The following is a 9,203-nucleotide window of genomic DNA, read 5'->3' on the forward strand; positions in this document are numbered from 1 at the left end:
AATGTGACGGATGAAGTAATTCTATATACTTATTTAATCAAATTTACAACTAATTGTAATATTATAATTATTATTTAATTAACATTGAAAAGTGATAATTCTGATGAAACTAATATCAACAACCTAAATGACACTACTAAAATAGAGTTGAAATTAAAGCTGAGTATCTAGTTTTCTAAAAAAATCGAAGAACTTGCAGAGAAAAATATTGCTTTGTGTATTAGAAAATAGCGTAAAAATACAAAAATAAGACTTCTCCGATTTATAGAAGAAATGTACAAGGGCTAAAAGGTGAAATCTATCTAATTCACGTATGCAGCATGCATCGTCCGAGTCGCTATCCTTCTGACTGAGTACATTGTTAGTAACTAATTAACAGCTTTTGTCAGATGTGTTGTCAGATCCGATTTTCTGTTCCCGCTCCTGTATTGGACAAAGCTCTACATCAAATTTTGGAGGGTATCTGCCCTGACCCTCTACCTACGGCCCCCTTCCTCAGGACCCCCTATCTAGACACCATGCAAGCTTCTACCAGCTCGATTGTCCCCTCTGAAGGCTCCTCAGCCGATGCTCAATTTTATCCAACCACCACTCATGCCTTCATCTCTACTGAAGCTACGGCAGAGTTGCATGAGTCTGAGTCGCGCCTCCATCGGCTAGGGTTGTAAACGAATCAAATCGAGTCGAATATCATAATTTCGTATTCGTATTTGAATACTAACCGAATCGAATATTTATATTTCGAATCGAATATTTATCAAATACGAATATCAAAATTCGAATATCGAATCGAATACGAATTATTTGATTAGTTTACAATCGCAATGACGAAGCGCGACTTGTGATGGAAGAATGACTTCAATTTAAAATTTTGATTTTATAAATTGTAAAGTTTTACTTTTTAAATTGTGGAGAATTACTTTAATGCATATATATTATGATTCTTTGCATTTTCCCTTTTTAAAATTGTCAATTATTATATAATATTATAATTCTTATATATATAATTAGATATTGGTGAATATAAAATTAAATTCATCCAATAATTATAAAGTGATGCTGAAATAAAAATTTTATTAAAAAGAAAAGGAAAAAAAAGAGGGACCAGATACAAAAGGAAACAAGCAAAAGGACCCGCAATAAACCCCGGGTAACCAAAAAAGAAACCAAGACTAAGAGAATATTTTAAGCGGGTCGTGCTCGTCTAAAACATCGTCCTCTTCATCGTCCAACAAATCGCCCCATTTTTTCTTCATTTTTGAAGAGGCCACAACCGACATAGCATGGGCTGCATCGGTAGAGTTAGAGGAGTTGATCACAAAGTTTTGCAGTATCTGTCCTCCAGACTGAGCATACTTCAAGTGGTGAATCCACCATAAAATTTACAATCAAATGGTGAAAATTAGTTCATAATTTATTTTAGCCCCTCGACACGCACACATATATACATATATATAATATTTAAATATTTAATCTTGCATCTATGCGAATATCGAATCGAATCGAATATCATAATTTCATATAAGTATTTGAATACTAATCGAATCGAATCGAATAATTGTTATCGAATACGAATCGAATAATTTCGAATACGAATAACACAATTTCGAATCGAATCTCGAATCGAACAAAAATATTCGATTCATTTACAACCCTACCATCGGCTAGTGATGGCGTCGTTGCCCGAGGGACAGCCTAAAAAACCAAGTGACCCAGCCAAGGCTGAAGAAGAAGTGGATGAGGAAATTGAGGCCGAGACTCCTCCTTGAGAATGGTCACTTTTTTTTTAGTAATGTTAAACAGCCACATTGTGGACACCCACAATTTATCTAAATAGAAAATAATTTAATTTATTTAACTTATTTTTTAAAATAAAAATAAGATTTAGTTATTTTATCATATTCTCTACATTGTAATTATTTTTTTTCAATTTTTTGGTAACTTTTTTATTTTTATTAAAAAATAAATTAAAAATAAAAAATGCAAAAAATAAATAAAAAATAAGTATTATGTAGATAATATAATAAAATAACTAAATCATATTTTTATTTCAAAAATAAATTAAATAAATCAAGATTTTCCTTATTATACTAGTTTGTGAGTGGCCACAATGTAGCTGCATAGATTTATTATTATTATTATTTTTTTTACTTTAATCAAACTTTTGGATATGTAACAAATACTTTTTCAATTTTATCTTTTGTTTCGGTGTGTATGTAAATATTTTTGTCCCCTATTTTAACTAATTTATCACATACCTTTTACCTTTAAATGAATCTGAATGTCCCATTTTATTTTATGTCGATCAAGTGTATTCCCTTTAATTTCAATATTTTGTTGCTTATGTTCTTGTGTTTCCTTCAATATACTTACAATCATTATCAATGGAGACGAAAAAGGAAAGTGAACCATTATTAATAGGACGAAATGAAATATTTAACTCCTATAAAGGTGTGGGGCCCACCATCCAATTTACACATTCTTCTTATGTCGAAAAGAAATGAGTCATCTTTAACGAGATATAGGGACCTGGTTGCCTCTTTGTTCTTTCGCCTGAGGAGCCTCACTTAGCAAAGCTAATCGGCATTTCGGACCTCTTCACGATAGATTCTCTTGGGCGGTCTGAAAACATAGCTTAAAAGCCAGTAACAGTATCTATGTGATTTTGGAAGAAAGACAGATGGTGCACGGTTTGAGTTGGGTTCGAGTCCCATAGCCATAGTCATTCCAGGTCCACGCATGTTGGAGAAAACATAGCCGCCATAATAAAAGCAGGCGAAGCAGCTAGAAGCACTCGCTTCACGCCCTTGAATTCTTATTCACGGATGAATTGGGAAAGCCAACAGAAAGATTCGATATTCGATTCTGACGTAGGGCCGCCCTCCACTCCCGTCCCGGGGCGCTAAGGGGCTTTTGTTTTTGGAACAGACGCTGGAGTTGAGTCGTATCGCTTCCCATTTGTTATGGAAGCGGATGAACTTCTCGATTTCGATTCAATCCGGCGCTGTCGTTAGAGCTACATGTGTTTCAAGCGCCTTCCTGGTGCTTAATTGGGCTCTATAATATTTGATGAATTTTATTTAGTGGAGAAAGAGTCTCATTATTGTATGAAATGAATGGTTGATATTGAATTAAATATGAGTTATGAGTGATGTTTTTTTTGTTTTGCAAATAAGAGATATTTGTAAGAGTAAAAAATAGTAAAAATAAAATATGGAGTCACGTTCTAAAAATGAAAGTGTCATATTTTTGGTGTACGTCGAAAATGGCAAAAATATCACAGTTTTGTTGGACGGATAGAGTATTAATTAAAGATCAGTTAGAATTTAATAATATTCAATTAGAGTTGATTAATTTTTAATTATAATTTAATTAAAATTATTAATTGTATTTATAATTTAAGTAGGCGAATATCGTGCATCCGAAACAAAGAAAAAAAATTAGTTAAAAGGTAACAAATTAGAGCAATTGGCGACTAGTGTTTTTCATGTTAGGAGTGCATAATTAGAGGGGGATTAACATTAACCCCCTCAAAAAATATTAGAGGATCATTGTTGCTTAATTAGGTAAGACGGCTTAACCTGCGCCGTTTATTTGTAACCTGCGCCTGCCTCGTCGGTTGTCACTGTCCGTTGATTAATTTTCCGAAATTACTAAATTTCCCACAGTCACTGTTCATCGGTATATATACATTTACTTGAAAATCAGCAAAATCACACACACCTCTCTCTGTCCCCTTTTCTATTACCTCGCCGGCGCTCACCAAGCCCTAGCTCTCCCTTTCTCTCTCATCCCCACACTCTCTATCTCTTTCTATAGATTCCGTAACTATACCCCGAGTTTTATTCTCCAGCTGAATTACCGATTAATTCCGACAAGGTAAGAATTGACCGATCTGTCAATTGTCAATTTACCGTTCCTCTCTCAAGAATTTGTTCTGATTAACTTCTGTGTTATCGTTCCTAGCTTTGCTGAAGCTCTTTCCGCGTGCGTGTGTGTGTTTCCCTTTCTTCTGAAGCTGATTATTGATCTATCCCGCTTCTGATGTTGGCTCAAGAGTTTTATGCTTTCTGAATTCTTTGACCTCTTCAAACTTTTCTACCGGTGCGTATGTCGCGGAGACATAATTGAAAATCATTTGTTCTTGTGCTTGTAGTGTGTTTGTGCGTTTTTTCGTTGAATGAATTTCTTTAAGCGTTGATATTGTTCTCTGATGTGTAATTCACTGGTGGCTTTTCTTCACGATTTTCGTTCTTAGAAGTTCTCAAAGTAGATCTGCTTAGTTTTATTTTATATTGATCTATATCCAACGATAAATTAAATAAATTTACAACTCCTTTCAGTTTTTGGTTTTGTGTTACAATAATTTGGGCAGTGTTTTTCTCCTGATTAAGAAAATTGAGAAAGAAAATATTATTTTCTCATGGTTCAATTATTAGTATACTGCATATTTCACCTTGATTCTTTCTCCCCAGCGCTCCAGTTTGAATGTAGGTTTTGTGCTTGCGTGAGATCTTTGCTTATAATCTAGGCTACTTACACACACACACAAACCCCCCCCCCCCCCCCCAAAAAAAAAAAAAAAAAAATAGTTTGAAGACAAATAAGAAACTGGATAGAATCAATGGCCTAGACAAATAGTCACTTTGTTTTGTTGTCAGATCGCCCTTGTTTGTTAATGAATGGTGGTTTGGGTAGTCAAGCTGACAATTGCATGTATCATGTATGTGTGATTTGCTTTCTCTTGACAACATACAATTGTTTCCGTACTTCTGGGCAATCTTTATAAATGATGAAATACTTAATTCAAAGTTTATTGGAGCCCCTTTTGATAACTGCAAGATGATATGAGATATGTTCATCCACTCTTGTTTGTACTACGTTCATGCCATGTCTTTTTAAGGAAAAATTGCCAGTTCATTTCCCTTGATCCTTTTTTTTTGAATTACATTTCCCTTGATCTTCATGAAGCTTGTTTGTTTCCATTTCTTTCAATCCATCTCTCTAAAATTGGAAAATAGTCTAAGAAACTGTTTTTTTTTTCTTTCTTAAAAGGGGATGAATAATTGTTCCTCATTTCCTCCTTGGCGACTCGAACCCCCAACCAATTGGTTGGAGGGGAAGTATCTTGACAGCTGAACTGCGCTTCGTTGTCAACTGTTCTGTTCTATTCTGTTCTTCTAGCTATGGGCTTTATCATTGTCAGTTAGAATTCCTTTCTTGCTCTTTGAACAAGTGTGGAAGTCCGCCTTGAGTAGCAAAAAAATAAGTGGTAATAGTTTACTTCTTTTCTTTAGGAAATATCTAATAAGATGATGTATTAAGACACTGATTGTACAAATTCTCATGGGGAACTACCATTTTTAGGAAGTCATTTGGAAGATTTTGTGGGTTAATTAGTATTGACTCAACAAAAGTATCTGGAATGAATAACTTTTTCCACTTAAATTAGTAAGTAGAGACATGTGAGGGATAACGCCCAACTTTTACCAGCTTTACATTGTTTGTGAAATGAGATTAACTCCCTAAAGAAGTCTGCCAATCTCAATGTATTTGATAGCACTCTGGATTATAGTTGTATGCTGGTCCACTAATGTGACTTTTTGGGTACAGGATGACCTGCTGCTTTATGTACATTCAGACTTGAAATTCATCTGCAGTTAACATGTGTTAGTGATTGGAGAAACTTTGAACTTCTAACAGAGAATGGATCGTCGTGATACTTCAGGATTTGTGAGTGGGGGTGCGGTGTACTCTTTCAGAGACATCTAACCCTTGTTTTGTATATAATTTTAATAACCCGGAAGTCAGGAAGACTGTTCTTTGTGAATTGAGTTTTTGTTAAAATAAGAGTGTTGGAACTTTAGATATTTGGTCATGGATGCCAGATTCCACAATCTGGGTTCTGCTGCAAACCCTCAATCAGATGCGTTTAAGAATCTGTGCAATCCCATCCAAATCAGAGGAACTGGAGCCAAAGTTGTGTATTGTGCGGACACAACCCTACGACTTGATTCTCCTGGTCATGCAACCCCCTTTGCATCTGCTTCGAAGGGGGTGAAACGAAAGTGGAGTATTGATGATGATCCGGCAAATCAGCAAGGTGAATCTCTTCTATGTCTCCACCTTGGTCATTCGTCAAGCTCATCAGACAGTAAGGGGAGTACTGCAACTGCCTGCACTTCAATGTCTTCAGCCAAAGGAACTGAAGAGGAGTCTTCAATGGATCTAGAGCTGGACTTCACTCTAAATCTAGGTGGTGATAAATCATCAGGCGTAGAAAAATCAGCCAGCTCTTGTTTGGAATCATTGAACAAATGGCCTAAGGTCAATCTGCAATTAAGCCTCTCCAGTCGTCCTGCTGTGTCTGATATTACAACTATTCATCCAAGTTCCTCTGTGCTGGAAAATGCTACCAAGATGGTTACTGACAATGGAGGTCTAAATACAGATGAAGGATCAACTGGAAGTCCATTTTTCCCATTACAGTCTCCCCTCAATGAGGAAAAGATTTGCTTTCTAGACCAGTTGGGGCCAATGAAGACAGCATCTCCAGGTCTCTCCTCGAGCGTAATTACAACACCAAAAAGCTCAGTCACCTGTTCTTCCGGGATAACGCAATTACAACAGCAGCGTAGTAGCAGTACTAAACAATGTCAGTTTCAGGGATGTTTGAAGGGTGCAAGAGGAGCATCTGGTCTCTGTATTGCTCATGGTGGTGGTCGCAGGTGTCAGCGTCCTGGATGCCATAAAGGAGCTGAGGGCCGAACTGCATTCTGCAAGGCTCATGGTGGTGGTCGGCGGTGTGAGTTTTTAGGATGCACAAAAAGTGCTGAAGGACGTACAGATTTCTGTATAGCCCATGGTGGTGGTCGGCGATGCTGTCATGAGGGTTGCAGCCGGGCTGCTAGAGGCAAGTCCGGATTATGCATTCGCCATGGTGGTGGCAAGAGATGCCAGAGGGAAAATTGCAAAAAGAGTGCAGAAGGCCTTTCCGGTCTATGCATCTCCCATGGAGGGGGTCGACGATGCCAGTATCCTGAATGCAACAAGGGAGCTCAAGGAAGTACTATGTTCTGCAAGGCTCACGGTGGTGGCAAACGATGCACATATCCAGAATGCAAGAAAGGTGCAGAAGGAAGCACCCCCTTCTGCAAAGGCCATGGTGGTGGAAAGCGATGTTCATTCCAAGGGGGTGGAGTTTGCACAAAGAGTGTGCACGGAGGGACCCTTTACTGTGTAGCACATGGGGGTGGTAAAAGGTGTGCCATCCCAGATTGCACAAAGAGCGCCAGGGGGCGTACTGAATTCTGTGTTCGTCATGGTGGTGGAAAGAGATGCAAATTTGAAGGCTGCGGTAAAAGTGCTCAGGGAAGCACTGATTTCTGCAAGGCCCATGGTGGAGGGAAGAGATGCTCCTGGGGTCACCCTGGTTATGAATTTGGGCAAGGTGATGTTCCTTGCAACACATTCGCTAGGGGTAAAACCGGACTCTGTGGGTCTCATGGTGCCTTGGTCCAGGATAAAAGGGTCCACGGCGGTGCAACCATAGGAATAGCTGTTCCGGATTCTGTAGCTAATCAATCGGTCTTTACAGTTGATGACATCGGGAAGATGGAGAATAGTGTGGTGACATCCACCAGCAGTTGGAGTTATCTCGGTGACCAGCAAGCCCACGAGCATGTCGGAAGCAGCTCTTCAACGCGTAAGCTCCCAGAAGGAAGGGTGCATGGAGGGAATCTGATGGCAATGTTTGCTGGCGGTCCCAGTTTCAACTTCCCTAGAGGCAAACACGCGGTTGATCAACCATCCGAGCCAGAGAATTCTTTCATGACGCATCAGACGTGGATGTAAGGCCGCCCGGCCGGACCTTCTATCTTGTATCTCCAAAGTAGTCTCACCAGATATGTATTATTTATTGCTCCATGAGAAACTACAGTCTTTGTTTGTTTTGACATAGTTGCAAGGTAGGTGCATGTGTGGCAATAAGGGGAACTCAAACTGCTTCAGTCTTGTTTAGCTCTCTTCTTTTTCTTTTTTTTTATGTAAATACCTATCTGTGTTTGTTTCTCTCATTTCGTGGCCCCTATCAATGTTGTAGGGTCAAGCATGGATTCCCTTGTAGCAATAAAGTTATGGTTTGATGCTTATTGTTGTAGATTCTTGATTCTTGTTGTTAAGACTGCGTTTATTTTGATGGATAAATTTATCCCTGGAAATAGATGGATAATAAAAATTTATGCCTTTAAATGTCTCATTTTTTTCAACATTTAACATAAAAGCATTTTTCCTTCCTTTTTTTCATTTTAAGGTTGGATAATATTATCTGAAAATGGAGGGATAATATTATTCATCCTTAAAGTGAAAATAAGGAAGGAAAAATGGTGAACTTCTCTTTTGTGTAAAATGTGGGAAAAGAAAGGAGACATTTAAAGACATAAATTTTTGTTATCCATAATTTTTCATGAATAAATTTATCTATCAAAGTAAACGCAGTCTAAGTAGTAGTTTGTTTAAGAACTTAAGCTTCAAATATAGTTTAGCTCTGGATATGTACGTACGTGCAATGTCATTCTGATTATAACTGACTTCTTTTTTAATTCCATCTCAAATAATACTTTTGGGATTTTAGTATTTGTGTAATAACAAATATGTGTGATGAGATTATTGAGAAATCTAGTTGTAGATTCGAGTTCTCTAAAAAGCTCATAGTTGTATTTGAGTAATAACAAGTATGTATGATGAGATTATTGGGAAACCTAGCCGTAGATTTGAGTTCTCTAAAAAGCTCATAATTGTAAACGGGATAAAATTCGCATAAATACACAAATTTTTAATAAATTTTGATTTTTAGCATATGAACTAAAATGTTGTTTTCAAATATATAAATTTTCAATTACTTTAATTTTTCACATCATTGTCAATTTTCGTGGAATCAATGTTATCATGACTATGATAGAGTTAGATGGTTGAAAAGATAAAGAACCGGAATTACTGAAAGAGAACACCCAAACAAGAGTCACAAGTGAGATATTTTGCTACAACCTACGCCGCAAGGTTCATACAGAAAAGCATACTCTAATCTAGTGTAAATACTTATTTATGACATACTCCTTTCCAAGCCCGTGCAAAATACATAAGTTCGCAATTAACGAAATAAGATAACACGAATCATAAACTAATTCTTCTCAGCCCAAAACTTG

General features: G+C 37.2%; 1 protein-coding gene across 2 annotated transcripts; it reads left to right on the forward strand.

Annotated features, from left to right (window-relative positions):
- Positions 1–3,481: 3,481 nt before the first annotated feature.
- LOC131018010 (uncharacterized) lies at positions 3,482–8,148 on the forward strand. Of its 2 annotated transcripts, XM_057946758.1 has the most exons (3): positions 3,693–3,879; positions 3,967–4,104; positions 5,614–8,148. In XM_057946758.1, exon 3 carries the CDS (start codon positions 5,878–5,880, stop codon positions 7,852–7,854), a length of 1,977 nt encoding a protein of 658 aa, XP_057802741.1. In that variant the 5' UTR covers positions 3,693–3,879; positions 3,967–4,104; positions 5,614–5,877; the 3' UTR covers positions 7,855–8,148. The 2 variants fall into 2 exon arrangements, with proteins under 2 accessions (XP_057802740.1, XP_057802741.1); XM_057946757.1 differs by lacking the exon at positions 3,967–4,104 and having other exon boundaries at positions 3,482–3,879.
- The last annotated feature ends 1,055 nt before the right edge of the window (positions 8,149–9,203 follow it).

This window comes from Salvia miltiorrhiza, chromosome 3 (assembly GCF_028751815.1).
Source record: "Salvia miltiorrhiza cultivar Shanhuang (shh) chromosome 3, IMPLAD_Smil_shh, whole genome shotgun sequence".
NCBI lineage: Eukaryota > Viridiplantae > Streptophyta > Magnoliopsida > Lamiales > Lamiaceae > Salvia > Salvia miltiorrhiza.

What these genes read in the sequence shown, in the direction of transcription:
- LOC131018010 (XM_057946757.1), top strand. Translation starts at nt 5,878, where the DNA reads ATGGATGCCAGATTCCACAATCTGGGTTCTGCTGCAAACCCTCAATCA.